Source organism: Solea solea, chromosome 6 (assembly GCF_958295425.1).
Source record: "Solea solea chromosome 6, fSolSol10.1, whole genome shotgun sequence".
NCBI lineage: Eukaryota > Metazoa > Chordata > Actinopteri > Pleuronectiformes > Soleidae > Solea > Solea solea.
Genome location: NC_081139.1, coordinates 23,286,306 through 23,307,866, shown reverse-complemented (window position 1 = coordinate 23,307,866; position 21,561 = coordinate 23,286,306). Strand labels below are relative to the sequence as shown.

Below are 21,561 nucleotides of genomic sequence, written 5' to 3'. Positions count from 1 at the left end.
GTATTAGTTTACTAGATGATAGTTTATCATAACTGTAAAATAGATGTATGTAGTGAACTCATATTTACTTCGACATAATCTCTGAGGTGAAGAGTTCGGCGTGCTGTGCGTGGTCTTTCCACTAGGGGGCAGTTTAACACGAGAAACCATTTCGGCGTGAGAGAAGGATTCCTGCTGACCAATGAGACAGTGAGTTATTCTGGTTCGGACCAATCAGGTGCCACGGTGGATGGGCCGTGATTGAAGATGCATTTGTGGGTCAGGGTAGGAGGGGGAGGGCAGGTGGAGCCAACTTTTGGAGCCAGATGAGTTTAGGTCCCAGTCTAAAGTTGGACTCTCCGCTTATTAACATGATCTCCGTGTCATGCATGTTCGCGCTCGGCTTGTTGTCGTCTGCTGCGCCGGGTAGTGGTCTTCCAGAGGCGGGGAGCTTGTCAGAGCTGAGGAGGCTGCAGAGGGATTTTGGCAGGGATGTGGAGCCACATAGTTCAGAGAAGTCCGAGCGGTTTGAACGCAGCGCAGGACTGAATGAACAGACATGTAGAGCAGCTCTGCCTGGAGCAGAGTCAAACCTGCGGAACAACACCCACACTGTAAGTGACTCATTCTGTCCGTTTCTTAATTAATCAAGAGGTCAAGCAGTTTTGACCATGTTTCTCCTGTTTGCTTAACCCCATCAATTTGTCTGTGGTTACTCAGCACATGCAGCTACTCTCACTGTCCACACTGAAATACTTTCACATACACAGTCAGCCCCTGACAATCAAATGCTTAGTTACAGTTTGACAGCAGCCTGTCAGTCTGGGATGGATTAATTGATCTTGGGAACTGTTTTGATAATTAATTATAAATGAGTTGTAGTACAATAAGTATATTTCTTCAACACAGACGAACAAAGCATTATGCCCAACCTTAACCATAACCAGTTAATGCCTTACCCCCATGATTCTCAAACGGTGGTACGTGTACCACCAGTAGTACAGGAGCTTGTGGTACTTGGAGGAAAATCAGAAATACTGTCCTACTGTATGTACCAGGGTATGTGCTCAGAGTGGAGCTGAGGAATGTTGACCGAGTGTGTAGAAAATTAAAAATGAACAAATAAATATTTAATAAAAAGTAATAAGAGTCACTTTATCTCTCACTCCACCTCAATCTAATTTTACTATACCAGCACCTGAAGGAAGAGGATGATGATGATGACCCTAAACCAAATCATAACCATACGTCTAAAACCAATCTTAACCCTCAAAAAGCTCCTTCTAAGTTGTGACTATCTTATTCATGTAATTTCATGACAAATGTATGCCATGTACAAACTGTCCAAGCCCTATGTAATGTCTTCAATTTGCTAATTTTGTCTGAACAACAGCACACAAATGTCTGTGTTTTAATTGACTGTCGTATATGATTTAAAAGAGGCTGAAAATCCAAAATCAGACAACACTATGTTTGAAATGATTAAAGCTGCCAAATCAATCAACTTAAAATGGATCAATCACAAAGCAAAACATAGAAAAATGGAATCAAATTTTAGCAAAACATTTCTATCAGAACTAAGGTGATCAGTCCAAGTCTCATTCGTTGTATGTATGTATGACCATTATAAAAAATTCTCGAGTAATGGTTTGGTCCATAAAATAAAAAAATGTTGATCAGTGTTTCTCAAACCTGGAAAATAATGTCTTGTTTTGTCCACAAACCAAAAATTATTCAGTTTGAATTATTTCTTTCTTACATGGAGCAAAGAAACTCATCAAAATCTGTCATTTTCTATCAGAACCCTTGCAGCCCTAATTGTAGTCCTGAAACAGAGCTGTTGTTTTTGGTAGCATATACTCCAAGTAATATGTATACAACAGTCCCAATAGACTTTCTGAAGCTATTCTGTCAGTCAGTCAGTCATCATCTACCGCTTTATCCTCTGCCAGAGGGTCGCGGGGGGTGCTGTGCCAATCTCAGCTACATCGGGCGATAGGCGGGGTACACCCTGGACAGTTCGCCAGTCCATCGCAGGGCCACACACAGATAGAGACAAACAACCATTCACTCTCACACTCACTCCTATGGTCAATTTGGAGTGTCCAATTTACCTATCCCCACATTGCATGTTTTTGGACTGTGGGAGGAAGCCGGAGTACCCGGAGAGAACCCACGCACACACGGGGAGAACATGCAAACTCCATGCAGAAAGGCCCTTGTTCCAACCGGGGCTCGAACCCGGGTCTTCTCGCTGCAAGGCGAGAGTGCTAACCACTACACCACCGTGTGACAAGCTATTCTGTAGTTAAATTAATTTATTTTATGATAAAACTTCATCCCGTTGCTAAGTCTGTGTGCAGCTCACATGTAGACAGCCTGACCAGAGCTCCCTGAGTGCAATAACAGACTTTGAGTTTATACTATGGGGGGAAAGATAACAGTATCCACAACATAAGTCATGCCAGAACGAGTGGAGACTCTCAAAGTCTCATCTTATCCTAAAAGCTGAGACAGGATGGGCTCCTCCTAACTGTAAAACACAAAACATTCTCAATCTAGAACATTCCAATATTCTTGGAAAGCCATATTATACTTTATACACTATGTTGGTGGTACTAAAATGTGCATTAACCCACAAATTTCAAAGATAGATAGACTATAGAGAACTAGATGCTAGCCTGCTAATGCTAACATGCTATCGCTAAGGCACTAATGCTTGAGTGCTAGTCATTTGGAGGTGATAATGTTTGTGCTAGCCAGCAATTTACATAGGGATTTATCTTTTTTTGTATATTGGTTTGAGCTTCCAGAGACCACACAACTATTCATGGAGTGTGACATTGTACAGTTGTTACATAAAAGTTAGTGTTAGTGGTGTTTGTATTTAATGGCAGATGCCATTTGTGATGTTGATTTTACTCCATTGGATTTAAAAATCCATCAATTCTTTGCTATATTAACTAGGGGTGGATCAAGCTATCGATTTGGCGGTCTATCATTGTTCTACTTGAGGTCTCCTTATGGCGGTGCTGTTCAAATGAATGAGGGAAACTTGGGTGGAAGTTACCTGGCCGAAGAAGAGGGAGTTTACAGCAGGATAGGGGCGGCGAAAGCTATCCACGTTCAATACATAGATTATTTCTGCAGCTCAGACACCTGGAAGCTTCTTGGCATGAAAACGATTTGGCATGCATGCTCATAGAGAGAGCAGGCACCTCTTATTTTCTCCCTCACAAACACCGTTTCCATCGCCTTTTTTGAGGCCTTCTAAACTGTATCTCACCCTCTGTGTGGTCTTAGATCTAAGTTAAATGCTATCAAGCAATCAGACAAGGTTGTGCTTCATGATCCATGAAGAACCAGCTCCACCTTTTAGCGTTATTTTAGGCTTCATATAAACATTATACGGGAAGCTTTTTGTCAAACAGCCAGGCTTTGCCTTGTTTTTCTCCTTCTTGTGTTTTAGTTTGAGGTTCATGTGTACACAAACTAACCTGCTGTTTCTTATTTTTTCCCCTATCCCATCCTCTATCCCCTGTTGCCAGAAAACACAGAGGAAAAAAACATTTTTTTGAGTAGGAGGGGGTGCAGTGGACCTGGGTTGCAGCCAGCTGTTGCTGCACCAAGCAAAGCAGCCTGGTTGATGTTCCACACAGTGAGTGAGAGAGCTGGGGAAAGTGAAGGTTTGTTGATGTACAGGGAAAGGCGGCCATTGAGACCAGCAACTCAGTGAAAATAGAGGGGCACTTGTACATTAGAGGCAGATACGAATATTGCCACTGTGATAGCACCCCTATTGGTAGCAGACAAGCTGGAGGATTTCAGAAACTGCTAATCTAATGGGATTTTCACACATAATTATCTCTACAGTTTTCATAGAATGGTCCAAAAAACACAAAATGTGTGCGGCAGAGGTCGGACCGCAATGGTTTGAGATGATAGATGGGCCACAGTTGCTAAAATAACAGATGAGCTTTAGCAGCAGAGGGTGCTGCTTCTGCTATTTTATTTGGTGTCCTCTGTTATTCATGAAGGGGCCTGTGAGTGTATGTGTTAAGGTATTTCACTCTGGACCAAAGTGGTGTCCTCACAAAACTCAAAATCCAAATTGTTGATGGCAATTTTTTCTGTACATCAACTAGATGATTGAGTGACACATGCTTTTGGCTTAAATACTTGAATTAGTAGAATATTCTTCACATGGGTTGCTGAAGGCTTCCACTTCTCCTCTGTTCTGGTTTTCCCAAACCATAATAGTCAAAGTGCAACGCAGGGAAGTCCTTGCCCCCAGAATGATTGGTCTGCGTGGTTTTCAAGTGTTGGATCAGAGCCTTGGTGTTTCACGTCTCCTTCTGAAGTTTTATGTGTGTAAACACGGCCGTAGCAGAAAGGTTAAAACCCCCGAGGACAGGAGAATAAGGAGCTCATTGTTTGTGATGGAGCTCCGAGAAAAGGCCTTCACTGTGCTACCACCTACTGTTACTATGTTATTATTGAGTCTGCAATAATGTATGCGAGCCTGTTTATGTACAGCTGCTTGTGTAGTACACACTTGTACAGCTTTGTTGTGCACAATTGAAAGTTGAATGCACTGATGCACCCACAGTGTAACAAGTTGTACAGCTAAAACATATTCCAGAGACCTCTTCAGAGCAGACGTTAACCATTGAAAGTAACTTGTGATCCAGTTTGAGGTCGTTTGAAGCGTGAGATTGGCCGAGGAATCTCATCCACAGTATTGTATTTGCTCTGTCGTATCAGTGTCACGAAAAGGTAGCTGAGCCAAAAAGCCATGAGCAACAGGTCATGTCCTTATGCGGAGATGTCCTGTGGTCTGCTACACATGCACAACATAGTTTACACACCGTGGTTTTCTTGTCGACAAAGACTCACAGGGACTGCACACTTTTTTCACACCTGTTATTTCAGAGACGATGGCGATTGAGTACGGTCGATGTGTCGCCCAAATCAGCAGTTGCTGTGGTTACTATTAGTTGGCAGCAGCTTCGGGTTAGCGGTAAGAGGTAACTATCCCACATCTGCAAGACATCCCTACAAGCAATTCAACAGGTGTACCTCATAAAGGAACTTCACCTATAAGCTCCCCTCAGCAGTTTTCACTTTGCCTCTGTCAGCCGAGCGGCTCTATCGTGCATTTGTTGATCGATTGCTTACTGGGTTTTACTGCTGCTGAGTTGTAGCCAGTAAACTCAGCATTTCTGCGGTCAGTGTTTCGGGGGAACAGATGTGGGATAAAACCATGCTGGTTAAATTATACACAGGTGCACAAGCAACTGGCAAAAGCAGCATTTCACAAAAGCCTGAGTTGCAGTGACCTTCATGTCTGACGTCACTGATTTTTTTAGAGGCTCTACCTACACTGAAAAAAACGGAAAAAGAACATGTTATGGTCTTACTTTTTTTGTTGAACCCCTCTATTCTTATTTTTTTACATGCATATTTCCAGTTTAAGGGCAATTTTATGTTGAAGGTCTGGGGCAGAGGTGTCAAACTGCACACTGCCCACTGCTTAATTATAACGTTACAATGAAAACATCTGGCACAGCTAGGTGACAGAATATAGACTATAGACTAGACTAGACTATAATACTAAATATATTTGCTTGCAGTTTTTTATAATAGTAATATAAGACATTATTGCATTATTAAATGTATTACATTCAAACATTAAATTGCATGTATATAAGCTTGTTTGGTCTTGTAATTGCAGTTGTCCACTTTATTATTTACTTTTACTTAATTTGTTTCTCTGTTTTTGAAATAACTAGATTTCTTTTGCACCATTAATATGTTTTTATTTATATATTTATTAAGTATAAATCTGCAAATAAGGATTCTTTTCCTTAATCGATTAATCGTTTGGGCCATAAAATGTCAGAAAACGTTAAAAAATGTTGATCTATGTTTGTCAAACCTGGAAATTGATTGATATTTTTTATTGATATTTGCTGATAATATTGTGCATCCCTAGTGTGACCATTGAGGAGCATAATGGGCAATAATAAAAATAGTACCCTGATCAGATTTGTGCCACTGATTTAATGATGTAAGAGAGGACACTTTTTTAAATCTCTTCATCAGTTGTGATAAACAAAGGAAGGAAGGAGATGCTGTCAAACAGCGTCAGGGAATCAAAATATGAAACAAACATTAGATCGATGTCACAAGGGGTGGAAATTGGTGTTTACACTTTTGGACCAGGCAGCGTTAGCTAATTTCCAGCAGGCAGGCCTAGCCCGCTCTTTATAGAGGCTTTACAGTGCAGTGTGCAAACTCTCCAGGACAGGGCTCACCTTGTAAATATCCCAACCCCTCCAGCAAAAAAAGAAAGGGAGGAAAATTCTCTCTCGTCTCCAAACAATGTAAAATAAGCTGCAAAAATGACCCAACATTTGAATGTCACTCTTAAGTTAATATACTGGAATGTTGTTTGCTGTGTGTAAACAAGGTTGTTGTTTTTTTTTGAATAAAATTGTATTAAATATGACAAATCCTGGGTTTCATGGTTGTGTTTGAGACATCAGTGATGGTTCTCTGCCCTCAGCTTTGTCAGTTAATAAGGAATGTAGGTCACACATGCAGAGTGCATTTAAATGGCTGAGTTACTCTGGACAGTAGAGAAAATTCTTTCTCCCCTCTTGGCTGCCCTTCATGCTGCATGGGGAACGGCAGAAATGCACAGAAATGCTCTTGTTCTTCAGCTGATGCTCTTACATTTGACCAAATAATCCTCAGCCAGGCTACAGGTTGAGCCAGTACAACAGTGGTCAGCAACTGGATCCACCAGCATTCATGTTCGACCCGATAGATGAATCCAATTTGCTGATCTTCACAAAAATGAAAGTCATGCAGAATTCTGGGCCTTTTTATTCTGAAAAAATATGTTTTAACAGTAATCTTTAAATTTAAAATGTCTTAAACATCTCTTTAATTTGCCATTATTGTTCAATATTGAATAGTTTAGATTAGAAGAAAAACGGTCAGTAAAAAAAAAAAATGACTAATGAAGATATATTTTGTCCCAGTGTTCAACTATGTAGAAAATGCCATACTTGCCAACTGCTGATTTACACTATCAAAAGCTTAATGCACTGATCCACCTTGAATGCTACATTGTCACAAGTTGTTATTCTGCATGAGAGGCCTCTGCAGAGCAAATGAAAACCCTTAAAAAAATCAGCTTGTGATGCATTATGAGGTCATGTCTGGTTTGTGAGACTACATTTAAATAGGTCAGACATTTATCCCTTGATTTTTTTTTTTATGTTATTTTACTCTTTGCTGACTAATTTACACTCATTGACTACTTTATTAGGTACAGAAGTCACGAGTGGCGCCTGATGTGTCAGGTATCATGTGTGGGCATCATTTAACAACAAAAAAAAACAACTGTTTTTATTTCTGTCTTTTTCTCCCATTTCAGTTCACCTTTACACTAAGTACTGTGAGTCCACTGTGGCTGGCCTGGGTGGGAGAAGGATCAGGGGTGAGCTTGTTCATAATTATGATCCTGAATGATAGTGAATAGATGAAAAAACTCAGGTTTCAGTTATTGTGTAACACCTCCTCTCTCTCTCGTCTCCCAGGTGCTGCTGGTGCTCACGACATTTCAGGTGCCGTTGTTCATGATGCTCTTCGGTCAGTCTAATCTCTACAGGAGGTGAGGAATGCACGATTGTTAAAGCGGAACTATAGCATGCAGGATATTTACCGGAGGTTAAAGCAATCCTTACCTTTCTGGCATTTTTACACTTTTCTTAAATTGCTCATAATAAGGGCATGGCACACTAAAATGTAAAAGAAACGCACCAGGTGTTGAAACTCATCGTTATTTAATTCTCATATATTTCTGATAAAAGTCTGACCAATCATTTTATTCTGTCCAAATCAAATTATTTGCCGAGCTTACTGTCTGTCATCTGTCGCCGCGTCGCCGTCGCAGCTTGCGAGTTGCGCGCCGCACTCAGAGTGTTCTGTGAGAGATAGCAAGGAACGGCGAAGACTTGACAATGACTGACCAAGGCGAGCCGCCACTTCCACCCCCAGCTGCTCCCACAGCGAAAACTTCACCTACCGCTGCCTCTGAATCAGAATCCATTGACTTTCCACTTTTGCGCACCTAACATTATCACTGCGCGCATCGGGGGAGGAGGGAGTGTCAGACGTCACAGGCAGGGGGGAGAGGGTGGGACATTGAGGGAGGCGGAGTTGTTCATGTTCAAAATTTTACTAAATGCTGTGAGACGTGCCAGAAAGGTTAGGATTGCTTTAACAGCTTAAGAGTGGTTATGATGGTTAAATGACTGGGAGATTGCAGGGAGATTGGGAGCTGTCTCCACTTGCCCTACTGTTTTTAGCGTTAAACCAGCCTTGCAAGATCAGGGCCACCGACCCGGATTCCTCAGAATTAGGAGGTCTTGCGAGAAAAACAAATGTATTTGCAGCACTACACACACACACTAGCCAGCAATAGCATTGTTTTTGACGTTAATCGTGGCCGAGCTGGCAAAAAAGAAGCAGAGAAAAACATTGTTGGACGAAGCGAGTAAACCTTGGACTGGCTTTTTTTTGAATGGAGAGAATTGCAAAACACAAAAGCCTGCAAAGCGAAAGGGAAGGGAGGGTGAAGCATTTATAGGTTTTTATGACAGTGTGGGTAAAGTTGTAGACAATGGATGTTTACACTGGCTCCAGAGTTCTGCTTCAATGGCACACCGATGGAGCAGGTAATGAATTGCCTCAATTATGTTCTAAGTACCTCACTGTAATTTTGTCTCTCGTGTCAGTGAAGACTATGGGAAGACCTTCAAAGATGTTACTCACCTGATCAACCACACCTTCATCCACACTGAGTTTGGAATCGCCAGTAGTCCCGACGACTCTGGGAAGGTGAGGTGTTCCACGTGAACACTCTAAATCAGAAGATGTTGAGAAGGTGCTCAAGCTTCCTCTCTGAATCTTTTTGTGTGTCTGGTTTCAGGTGATCCTGGTCGGTGAAGTGTCAGAAATTGGGGGGTTCCGACTGTTCCGCTCACAGGACTTTGGCCTCACCTTTGTCCCAAACGACATGCCGTTCGAGCCCCTCTATCAGATGCAGTTCAACCCCAGAGACTCTAACATACTGCTGTCACTCAGCATCACGGTAGCAGCCTTAATCCTCTGTAAACTAAAACCTCTAGTGTCATTTGTCAGTTGTAGTAAAGTAAAGTTGCTGGATGTCGTGACGATCCTTTTCCCCTGTAGTTGGACCTGTGGCTGTCTGAGGACTTTGGCGGCACTTGGAGGAAGATCCATGACAGTGTGTGTATGGTCAGATGGTGAGAAATGTCACTTTTTGTGTTAAATAGAAAATACAGCATACTTCGTTGTGTGATGAAATTGGGTTTGAAAGAATATTAAGGATGTAGAAGATATACAACTTTATAGTGGTGGTGGTGGTGGTGGTGGTCTATATTTGAATCAATAGTTACAAAAAGAAAAGCAGTCACTGAATAAGCAAACAGGGCACATGTGACAGCTCTGTGGTCACTGAGAGTCTTTATCCACCTTATTCCTGGAGAAGCTTCTGGAAAAATGATTATGGTTGAAACTTCTTATTCTTTACATTTATTATTATTTGGGAAATACAGACCCTGTTACATCACATTTTTCTATTGTGATATGTAAATCAGTCTGGCAATATTGAAATAACAGTAAAAGAGTCAATTTCACTATTTATATTTAACTCTTAATGTTATGTTAACACTAACTGAGTTTAATTGAACACAAATCCTCATTGTGTCTTGTCCTAATCAGAATTAGGGTTGCAAAATTCTGGGAATTCGATTTGTAAAACCTTCCTAAAGGCCATAAAAAGGTCGGAATCTTTGGTGACGAATAAAGCGCCCATAATTCAGCTATCATGGGCCATGGGAATAAGGTGGATATTGTAGATGAACTGTGCTCTTGTTGTTTATCCATTGTTGTTGTTGTTCTTCCACATGTCTTTCTCATTACAGTTGCCATCGATCTCCTGAGTCTGGTTTTATTTGAGTGCCCAGAGTTCACATGAGGTTGTAGTGAGTGTCAGCCTGCGGTCGTTAGCGCTGCACTGTGGGAACGTCGCGATAGCGCTGCATGACCACAGCCATCCTTTAATGCACAGTTGAGTTGACTTCAGAGCAAGGGAGCTGAGGCTGCTGCTGTCAAAGTGGATCATGAGTCAGCAGTTGCATTCTTATTCAGCCCACAGTCCAGGAACCAGCAGAATCCTTGCAGTGTGAAAACCTTTCGCCCTATTTGGCAGCGAACAAAGCCAGAGAGGGCTTGGAGCACAGCCTGGGGGTCGATGTGAGCCTCGCTAGTCCAGCACTTAGAAGAAACCACAACTCTAATATGTGATCGCTACAAATTCCAAACGTACCTTTGAACCCAGACAAATTTCAGCTGTAAAAAAATTTTTTTAAGTTTAGTTTAGTTTCATGTTACCCTCCATTTTCCTCCTTCACCTTGTCTTTCTCTCACATACAGGGATTTGAACAACAGCATCTACTTCACAGCAAACTATAACGGATCATGCAGTAAGTGAGGACACACTGTTCACCCACAGTGTTCATGCAAGTGTGTTGAAACTTCTGTTAACACACCTACTTTCTTTCCATCAGACGATAAAGGAATGCTAGAGTTGAGGAAGACGACAGACTATGGCCAAACATTCCAGACCATTGCAACAAGAGTTTACTCCTTTGTACTTGGAGGGAAATTTATTATTGCTTCCATCATGTCTGGCAAGGTATGGCTGCTTCTTCACCTCTAGTATTTTCAGAGAGAAGAATGTGAACAAATGTGTATAGGGCCTCTCTTTAAACACATCTGTGAGCTACGGTGGCCTTAGTATTCCATAAAGAATACTAAGGCCTCCTTCCGCTCCCTCAGGGAGCAGAGCTTTCAGCCGTTCTGCTTCCTGAGGGAGCGGAAGGAGGTGGCGATGTGGAGAAGGTCGGAGAGATACGGAGTGGCGAGGTTGTGGATGATAGGAGGATTTTAAATTGAATTCTGAGATTGACCGGGAGACAGGGGAGTCTTTGTAGGACGGGGGTTATGTGGTGGAATGAGGGGGTTCTGGTGATGATGCGGGGCAGCTGAATTCTGGACCAGTTGAAGTTTATGGAGGGATTTATGAAGGAGGCCAGCGAGGAGAGACTTACAGTCGTCAATGTGGGAGGTGACGAGGCCGTGAGCGAGGATTGAAGTTGTATGGGGGGTAAGGGAGTGGCAGAGTCGATTAATATTGCAAAGATGGAAATATGCAGACCGGGTTATTGATGTGGGATTGGAATGATAGTGTGCTATGGAGGATGACATCCAGACTCTTAAACTGAGGGGAGGGGGGAACGGAGGAGCTGTCAATGGTGAGTGGGAAAACTGTCAACTTTAGATAATGTGGATATAGCACATGTAGAGTGTTGTCTGTGGTTGCTAACAATGGCTGGCCTGTGATACGTTTGCATTTCCGACGTCACTCCCTCTTCCAAATTCTGATGTAAATGGAACATAGCATTATTCTAAGGTAAACACATTTTATTTCAAAGCAGTTATACACAGACTGCACACTGGATATTTGAATGTTTGTTTATCCAAATGAGAAGAAGTTGTTGATGGCTCTATTTGTAGTTGGCATTCATATATAGCCCTATCTGACATTTCTGCATTAGTTGAGAGCTAATGAACCACATCTTCAAATTTACTGACTTGTTAACTAATTTGTCCCTTAAACCTCAATATGGAATTGAATGGAAAAGAATGTTTAATTTTTACATCCAACTTATAAAAGAGCAGTTTTTACAACATCCTCTAAACTGTTTTTGTTTCATTTGTTCTTCAGGGCACAGAGCGTATGATCCACGTGTCAGTGGACGGAGGGGAGGTGTGGAACATGGCTCAGATTCCCATGATCAACCATGAGCAGTTTTACTCCGTCCTAGAAGCCAATCAGGACATGATCTTCATTCATGTGGACGACCCTGGAGGTCAGAACAAGCAGTGATCCTCAGATTTAAGATTGACGTGGAGAATGATGACTGTGTTGGTATTTAACGGTGATGCTGAGCTTGTTTTTGGATGCACAATATTATCGGCACAGCATCAGTATCAGCAGATATCGGCTTTAAGATGGAATATTGGCTAAATAGGCTGCTACCTCCTTCACTTCTATCCTGGCGCCCTTATACAACTTTTATTTTTGAAACGTTTATTTATTTTGCTCAATGAAGAAAACGTATATCTGCATCTGCTGTGACAGGAGTAGGCAAAATATTATGTCAATTTCACTACAGAAGACAAGAAATATCCTCTGCAATTGGGCACATGGAAAAACGTGTGTATATATATATATATATATATATATATATATCAGTATCGGTTATTGGCCCAAGCGCTCCAATATATCAGATATTGGCAAACTTAAATTGTGCACACCTATTTTGTATTGATTAATGACAGTAACAAAGCCACAAAAGCAACAGAACTCTGTGAGGATATGTAAAATACCAACTTAATGTGTGTGTGTTTTGTACTTTGTGGCCCAGACTCTGGTTTTGGAACCATCTATGTGTCGGACGACAGAGGGACTGTGTTCTCAAAGTCTTTGGAGCGAAATGTCTACACAACCACGGGAAGTGACACGGACTTCACCGCCATTAAGTCGCTCAGGGGCGTCTACATGACCACAATACTCACAGAGGGTGGGTCAACACGCACGTACCACATGAACAAAGCGCTAAGTTTCCACCTTGAAGAATGCCATGTTTATAGATGATTTTCTTATGAGGGAACATTTACTATCAAGGTTTTAACACTTGCTGAAGATATAGTTTATCACAGAAGATATCTTATGGTAATGTTTTAAACTATTTTTTGCATTGAAATACTTTGTTTCAGTACTTTTGTCAGTTTTGCAGTTTAATTTAGGAAACTGCTGAGAGATCAGTCTAGAAACTTGTGATTTTGTTGCAGAGGGTACAATGGAGACAGTAATCACCTTTGACCAAGGAGCAAGGTGGCAGGCTCTGCGTGCACCAAAGAACAGCCACTGTGACACGGACACTTCTACCAACAGGCCACACAAAGTAAGAAAACTGCTTTATGTATATTTACAGTGGCTTATGTTGTGTTTTCTATCACTAAATTGTATTTTGGATCTAATTTTAAATGTTTGTCAGTCTGTTTGTGACCGGTTTGAAAGTAAGAGAATCAAGGGTGAGATGGTTTGGTAATGTTTGGTCTCATGCGGAGGAGGGATAGTGATTATATTGACCAGATTATATTTTAAGATGGAGCTGCAGGGCAGGAGGAAAGAAAGGGACATGAGGACAGTTGGTGTAACAGATGAGGACACAAGGGATAGGACAAGATGGAGGCAGATGATCCGATGTGGTGACCCCTGAAGGGGAGATGTGTTTATAACTTAACTGGAGTCCAACTGTGACCAATTAGAATGTTTAAAATACTGTAGTTTAGAAAGGCAAACACTCGTCTACAATTCATGTCTGACAGAAAAACAAAGCCATGAAATCCAAGGAACTCTTTGTAGACCCCTGGGATGAGACTGTGGTGAGACATAGATCAGAGAAAACCAATGAAACCATTTCTTAAGCTTTGAAGGAGCCTCAGTGATCAGGGACTGGAAGAAGTTTGCAAATATCAGGACTCTTCCTAGAGTCTTCCAAAGAGAGTAAATAAGCAAGGAGGTCTTTGGTGAAGGAAGAGACCAGAAAATCAATGGTCACTCAAGCTGAGATTAAACCGTGTTTCCATCAAGTGGAAGAGTTGGTTTGGAACAGTACGTTATGTATTTCTTTGCGTTTCCATTATCAATAGTACCAAATCTTTAGCACCCTTCCTGGGGAAAGGGTTGCCCATCACGCTACGTATCTTGCTGATGTGGCCGCCAGGCACAGCCCCCACCCCGCCATGAAGGAGCAGTCAGGGAGAAGCCACTGAAAGACAGGCAGAAATGCAGACTTCGAGTTTGACAAAAACGGAACCCTTAAACATCTCAAAAGATAAATGTGGTGGAGGCTATAAGGAGAATCCTCAGTGACAGAGACGGAGAGAATGGTTATAACTGAGGGAATCATGTAACCAGACTGCTGTTTCAACCGTCAGCACAACTACTGCATGATGTGAACCATACAGCCAAGTCAAAGCTAGTGTTTCACTTTCCTTGAGTGGCCAAGCCAAATAAGCCTTAACTTAAAGATGGTACATACACTTTCCATTAAGTCTACCAAGAAGGAGATAAACTGTTTAAATCCAGATGTGCAGAGCTGAAGATGACTTACACATGAAGATATAAAACAGTAATGTCTGCCAGTTTGCCAAAGGGTCTTTTAGAAATGACTTTGATAAATGACGTCACATTTTAATATCGGATTGCTTGGAACCTTGCCAGAGAAGATACCAAGTAAAGCACCAGGTACCAGGTACTATCCCTAATGGAAAAGCCAAAAAACGAATGGAGTCGAGCCGAGTAGTACTAGAACTGTATAATAGAAAATCACCAATAGTCAACGCCCCAGCTACTCAGACGTGGTGTGAGGCATAGGGCCTCATAAAGGCTTTGGCCTGCCCTGACAGTATTCCATGTAAAACAGGCTTTCAGTTACATATTCAAGGAGCAGATGCAGCTGTAATTCATCAGCATTTGACAGCAGGATGCTCTGCAGGGAGGAAGTGACTTGGTACTAAAATGACTTTGATTGCCGTGTCATTACAGTGCAGACTTCACATCCATGCCTCCTACAGCACCACCCTGAAGATGAACATCCCTGACCTGCCTCACTCACAGCCCAACGCTGTGGGCCTTATTCTGGCTCATGGTATAAAACACACACACCTACCGCAGCATCACTTGGTTTTAAATCAGTTTTCTTCAGAGTAAAATGTGGCACAACACCAACTCCCTCCCTTCTCCTTAGGCAGTGTCGGAGACGCAGAGTCAGCTCTGTCCCCGAATGTGTACGCGTCTGATGATGGTGGCTACTCCTGGCTGTTGGCCCTTAAAGGCCCTCATCACTATGAAATTCTAGATTCTGGGGGTCTGCTATTGGCCGTGGAGCACACCAACTCCCCTGTTAACCAGATAAAGTGAGGATAACTCGTCAGCATAGACTATTTCTTATTTGGTTTGTCCCATGATTTGCTCTTCTTTTGCTTCATGGTCTCTCTCGTTTGCGCCCCTGCACTCCTCAGGTTTTCAACAGACGAAGGGCAGTGCTGGCACACGTACAACTTCACCAACGACCCAATCTACTTCGGCGCAATGGTCAGTGAGCCCGGCTCTCGCGCCATGAACGTCAGCCTGTGGGGCTACAGGAACCGAAAGAAAGTTGTGATCACCATAGACTTCAGAAACCTCTTCAGCAGAGACTGTGAGTGTGGGGGAGACGATGCGTGATGTACAGCTGCTGTTTCAGCCATTATATAATCTTTACACTTGGCATGTGTGCGTGTACATGTGTGCAGGCACTGAAGGAGACTATGTGGAGTGGCTGGCTCACTCCGTAGACCCAAGTGGATCGGATGACGGCTGCGTGCTGGGCTATAAAGAAAGCTTCCTGCGCCTGAGGAAAGACTCTGTCTGTTGGAATGGGAGAGACTATGCCGTCACGAAGAAGCTGTGGCCGTGTCCATGTACAGTGGATGATTATCACTGGTGCATCCTTGCTCCTTCCATGTCGAATTTCAGTTTAGTTTAGTTTTTAACATTTAAGAAGCTTAAACAGTCAGAAATCTTGTTTTAATCGTGAAAAAAAGCTTCAAACTGATTAAGCGATTATCAACATAGTAGTTAATAATTGATTAATTGTTTCAGCTCTATATCAGATTGCTCCTTTAAAGGTCCTTTATGTAACATTAAAGGTTTATTTGTGTAGTTGCTATAGTCGCCTGAACAGATGTGTGTTTTGCCCTTTGTAAGAGGAAGCTCACATGGTAAATGGTCTGTATGGAAATAATACCTTTTTAGTCTTAATGACCACTAAAAGCTGCTTTACACTACAGCTTTGACATTCACCCATTCACACAGCACATCTATCACACACACACACACACACACATCAGCATGTAGTACTAGCGGAGCTGATAATCAAACCCACAACCCTCCTTTGAAAGACGACTCGCTCTATCACTGAGCTACCGTCGTCCCACAAAGTCAACAAAGTGACTGGGCAAATAATATACATGTTCATGTATATTCATCCAGATGCTGTGTGGTGTCAGTCAGATTTGCTCTGCATAGGAAGAGTCTGTCATACTTAATTAAACTAAACTATTAAACTATTTAATTTCGTATTCTGCCGTAATTGGCTGGTTATTATTTGAGACAAAAAACAGGCACCAAAGACAGTTCAGTTTGGACAAGACAACAACATATTGACATCGCTTTCTCCGACAGTGACTTTGGATATTACCGACCAGAAAACAGCTCGGAGTGTGTGGAGCAGGAGGAGATGGTGGGCCGGCCTCTGGAGTTCTGTTTGAACGGGACCACAGAACAGCTGCAGACCAGTGGGTGAGGATGTCTGACTGTGTTTATTTTTTTTTTGCTTGAATGTTTCCAGCGCTCACTCACGTTGTCTTCTTTTGAAGGAAAATACATGTGCTCTTCTGTTCCCACGTTTTTGTTGAATGCTGTCTCACCTCTTGTGGCCGCTTGTCTCTGTCCGTCCATTTAAGGTATCGGAAGGTTCCAGGTGATCAGTGTGAGGGAGGTTTTCAGCCAGACAGGAAAGAGACTGACCTGAGGAGGATGTGCACCAGCAACCTGCTTCATCCATATTCTCTGGTCAGTTCTTCTCACGCTCAGATACTTTGACCTTTGCTCTGGTCAGTGCTGAAGATGTCAGTACATGACATGAAATCATCAGTCATTTAAGATACTTGTATATCAGGACAATTAAGACTATAATATGCTTAACAGGTCTTTTAAATCTCTTGGTTGCATTTGCTTTTATCATGACACACACTCAGCCAAGCAAAAATAAATTTATTCAAATTAAATACACAACAGTATTTTGACCTTCTGAGAGAATTTCACTTTGCATTTTTAAATTCAAATTGTAAATGTGCTTTAAAACAAGTGGATGGACCGGTTTACAACCGGAACCCTGTCACAAGTATTTGAGACTGAATTCCGACAAAATGAACCAACAGTAGACATTATCTTTATCTCTATATTATCTTTACATTACCTTCCATGGTTTTGTGCCAATATTTTCTATGTGCAGGTCCTGATGGTGGTGATAAAGAGTTCAGCAGGATTATCTTTTTAAAAGTCATTGGCCGCTATATGCTGCCACATTTCTTCATGTCTGCAGTGGCCTGAATGGACAAACTGTAGTTTCCTGTCATGCAAACTACAGGGAAAGGGACTTACCAATTAAAGTAACATCTTACCATTAGATAGAAGTTTGTTTTCATACAGAATGACACATAGTTCACATTATAAAACACATTTATGATGCAAATTGAATCTATAAACATCAAAAAACAGCCATCTAAGTGGCAATGTAAGCATTTCCGATCTATATTGGATGTTTTAATAGCTAACAAAAAAAAAGTCCTGATTACTATGAATGACTAGTAATCTATGAAGTATGTTTGTTTCTAAATTGAATGTCACCAACGTGACACTGTTCAAGACAAATTTCCCTTAGGGACAATAAAGTTTATCTTGAATCTTGATCACCCAATTGAATGGTGTATTCAAGATACAACTGGAGCTTAACTTAACTGTGTGTTGTCTGTATTTTGGTTTTTAATGCTTTTCTAGACCACTCAATGCTGCTTTACACTACAGTTTTTGCCATTCATACAGCAAATCTATATGCAGCATATTTTCTATCTCATATCTTTCGTTCCCATTCGCACACTGCCCGCAAAAGTTTCATCATTGGTCCAGTAGATCGCTCTGGGGCGGCAGCTGCGACACACGGCAGTGGCTGCAGTGTAATATTACGGGACAACAGCACCGTTCTGAGTTATCTCTGAGTTAAGTGCTTGTTTTCCCCATTAAATGGCTCGGATTGTTATTGTAAGAGTCTGGCAACATTATCTGGGGCGTAGGTTTGGTTACAAGACTGGTGGGGATTGGGACACTGTGCCGCTGTGTTGTCAGCACAGCATTTTCTCTCCTCTGTGACTCGCAACTACGTTTCTGCTCGGCTGTGATGCGTTCACTGATGCTCGTAAAATACCCTTGCTCACTCTCTTCTCACACCATTTGGTGGGAACATGACAACACCAATAATTGGAGAAAGCCAGTTTGTTCCTACCTATATTAGCAACATGTATGGAGAGTGAGCGAGCATCACTGGTAACTCAGCCCCCTGTTGCTGGTTCAAAAAATACCAGGATTCCCCTTTAAGTGTCTTACCCAAGGAAGGACAAATCGCTCTACCACTAAGCCACCGTCGCCTGACTATTTGTTACACACTGGACCTTTTAATAAAAACCACCTCATGATCATGTGTTGAGCACATTTGATGTTTTAAAAGAATGTCAGTGATGTTGCTGTTGCTCTGTCTCTTTGTGAACAGACGGAGACCAGTTCACCCAACGCTGCAGTCATCGTGATGGTGGTCATAGTGGTGCTCATGATGAGTGCAGTCACGGGTGTTTGGCTGGTGAAGAAACACGTCTGCGGAGGACGGTCAGTGAACAACCACACGATTTTTATGTCATTGTTTTTGACGTCTCGTCTCTGTCACCATGTTTGTGACGGTGTGGCCTCTCTGGCGTTCTCACCAGGTTCCTCGTGCACCGGTACTCGGTAATGAGGGAACACGTGGAAGCTGACAAGATAGAAGGAGTTGATGATGTTGACACTCAATACATGGAGACAGGGAAAGCACAATACAATGAAGATTCAGATCAGGTATCTGATGCTCTCTTCAATGTTGCACCGCGATGATGAAGATATTGTGATTATCTGTGCATAATAAGTGCATTATTTGTGTTTCCTCATAGGACCTCTTAGAATAAGGCTCCCAAGACTTAATTTAACGCAGCCTTACACGATGCCTGGGCGTTGCTGTTGCTCTGATTAACATCTGCTTCTCACTTCTCTCGACCCCCCCCACCACCACCACCGTCACCACCACCACCGTCACCACCACCACCACCCTGGTGGCTGGAGGACTCTGCAGTAGTTTGGCAACATCTCACATTGCTTCGTTGTTCAAGTTGAGGCTCCCACAAAAAAAAGAGGAAAAAGAAAGCGATAGTTCTGGGAGGGGGGGAGAAACTCAGCGCAGAACAGAAGCTTCTGGTTCCCTGAAGAGCCTTTGTTGTCGCTGTCACAAAGGGTTGTGTAAAGGCTGTTGAGTCTGAATATGTGCTCTGTGTGTTTCCTTTCATACTGAACCGAGAAGCGACGGCCTCTCATTCCATGATGCACTGCATGAGTGTAATACAGAGGCTAGTGTGGGCTTATAGACAACATTTTATCATGAAGAGTAAGAAAGGGAACACAAATATGACACATTTTGTCGGTGTTTTTTTTTTGCTTTTTACTCCATAAATGTAATTTTGTAAGATATACAGCCTTGTTGTGCATGGCAGGTTTGTTTTAACAGTTTTCTTTTTCTCAGTTTCACTCATGAACTCACTATTATCGAGTTATGTTTCAGGAACTACTTTTTTAGAAATTGATATAGAAACTGTCATCATATATTGTACACTGTTTCTTCAAGTTTTTACAGGTGAGCGGATTTTTATTAGAATCCCCAAAATGCGATACAATCAAAACACTAAAACCAATTAGAACAGTAATAAATAATATTTTTTTACTTTAACTATTTGATTAGGTTACTAAGAATTACATATTTTAATAATGCAATTAGGGGTTATCAGTTGTTTATTGTTTTATTGTTGAAATTAACAAATTAAGAGAAAATAAGTGAGAAAAAACAACATGAGCTTAACATTATAACACAATATTCCATCATGATATTGCAATAATGATATTTCACAGAATTTCAAAGTAAAAGTGGTTGTTTGGATATAGAGTGTTGTATATTTTACATATTTTATCAGAGAGACCGACATTGACCAAGATCCCACAGACAAACACTAGGTCAGATGCAGAGTGTGCTGAAAATCAATCAAAAAAATGGATGCCATGGGTCCTGGAAAGTCATTGAAAAGTCCTTGAATTTGATGTCAACCAAGGTGTGGGAACCCTGAAACCTTTCAAAACACTCAAACCAATGAGAGACAATAAATAAATGGTTCATTTTCACTTCAACTATTTAAATAGGTATTTAGAATAGCATTTAAATTGTTTTATTGCGGTTTATCATTTTAATTGTTGGAGTAGGTATTTTAAACAGTCATTTGTTACTAGTTATTACTCTGGGTTTCATGGCGAGTGAAAGTCATGGCATAAATGTTAAAAGAGCCTGAATTTGTTTTTCTTTTTATAGACGTGTAACTTGTTTTTATATGCAGTTTAGCTCAACACAGCCAATATCTTCTGCTCCCCGGTATGTTGTGTGAAAATGAATGACTTGAATTTCTGCCAAAGCACTTTTATTGTTAACTGTTTGAGATGAAGTGAAACCTAACCTTATTTTATATTATATAATGTCTGACGTTAACACGAATGCTCGCCACTTGAACTGTCTGATCTCTTTGCTTTAGTAGGGGCATCCAATAATGCCACTGTTTTATTTGGTGTGATTGTGCACATTATTATTGAGTGCAGGCATTGTTATTATGGAAATAGCATTGCTGGTCTGTCTTCAATTTATAATATGACATAAGAAAAACAGTAAAATACCAGTCAGTTAAATATATATTAACACTAATATTTTCCAGTGTTTATTGTATTTTTTTTGTTATTATGGCGCATTTAAAATAAGCCGTTTTACAGACGTTACAAAATGTCAGTTAAGTGTGTTTGGTTTAGATGAATTGTTGACAGTTGTACTTTTATTTTCTGACACATTGCAGGGCTTATGGCTGATGCTTAACAATAAATATCCCAGTGAATAAGCTATTATAAACCTAATATAGAGATAGATATTGTGAAGGATGAAAGAAAGTTCATATGCTTGATGCTTCTTTACATTCCTAACTATTTACTGGAGTCCCTGATTTATTTTGCACTGTATCTACAGATCTGTGAAAAAGTTGCATCTGCTCCTCCTCATACATCTCGTTGTTTTGTCCTATTTTTCATTCCATCCTTTTTTTTATCTTCACTGTTTGCCAGAATAGCAGAGATGAATGTCTCTGAATCAAACTATTCTGAATGAAGAACTAATACTGTGTTTGCATTTATTGAATGAAATTACTTTTTACAACACTCCAGCTGTGTTTGGGTTTTTTGTTCTATTCAAAAAGAATAATACACAAACTGCAATCCTGCTTTCTCATTTTTTACCTTAGTTTGTGATTGCATTTATATAGACAGTACATAAAATATACATACAGTATATATTCCCAGTGGTTTGTTTGTACGCATAATTGATTTGTCTATATCCTCTAGAGGTTGCTGAAGCAATTTATTTTAAT

The 21,561-nt window shown here is 41.2% G+C and overlaps 1 protein-coding gene across 1 annotated transcript; it reads left to right on the top strand.

The window, feature by feature from the left end:
* Positions 1 to 289: 289 nt before the first annotated feature.
* LOC131461357 (sortilin-like) lies at positions 290 to 21,352 on the top strand. The gene is made up of 20 exons (XM_058632551.1): positions 290 to 593; positions 7,427 to 7,489; positions 7,590 to 7,663; positions 8,790 to 8,892; positions 8,984 to 9,145; positions 9,247 to 9,320; positions 10,513 to 10,562; positions 10,647 to 10,774; positions 11,867 to 12,011; positions 12,570 to 12,725; positions 12,997 to 13,109; positions 14,759 to 14,861; positions 14,961 to 15,129; positions 15,235 to 15,413; positions 15,508 to 15,697; positions 16,439 to 16,555; positions 16,720 to 16,828; positions 18,582 to 18,694; positions 18,793 to 18,919; positions 19,012 to 21,352. Exons 1-20 carry the CDS (start codon positions 306 to 308, stop codon positions 19,024 to 19,026), a joined length of 2,478 nt encoding a protein of 825 aa, XP_058488534.1. The 5' UTR covers positions 290 to 305; the 3' UTR covers positions 19,027 to 21,352.
* Positions 21,353 to 21,561: the final 209 nt, after the last annotated feature.

Coding starts and splice junctions, on each gene's coding strand:
- LOC131461357 (XM_058632551.1), top strand. CDS start 306: ATGAGTTTAGGTCCCAGTCTAAAGTTGGACTCTCCGCTTATTAACATG. Junction 12,726..12,996: donor GACCACAATACTCACAGAGG/GTGGGTCAACAC, acceptor ATTTTGTTGCAG/AGGGTACAATGGAGACAGTA. Junction 16,829..18,581: donor TGCTTCATCCATATTCTCTG/GTCAGTTCTTCT, acceptor CTTTGTGAACAG/ACGGAGACCAGTTCACCCAA.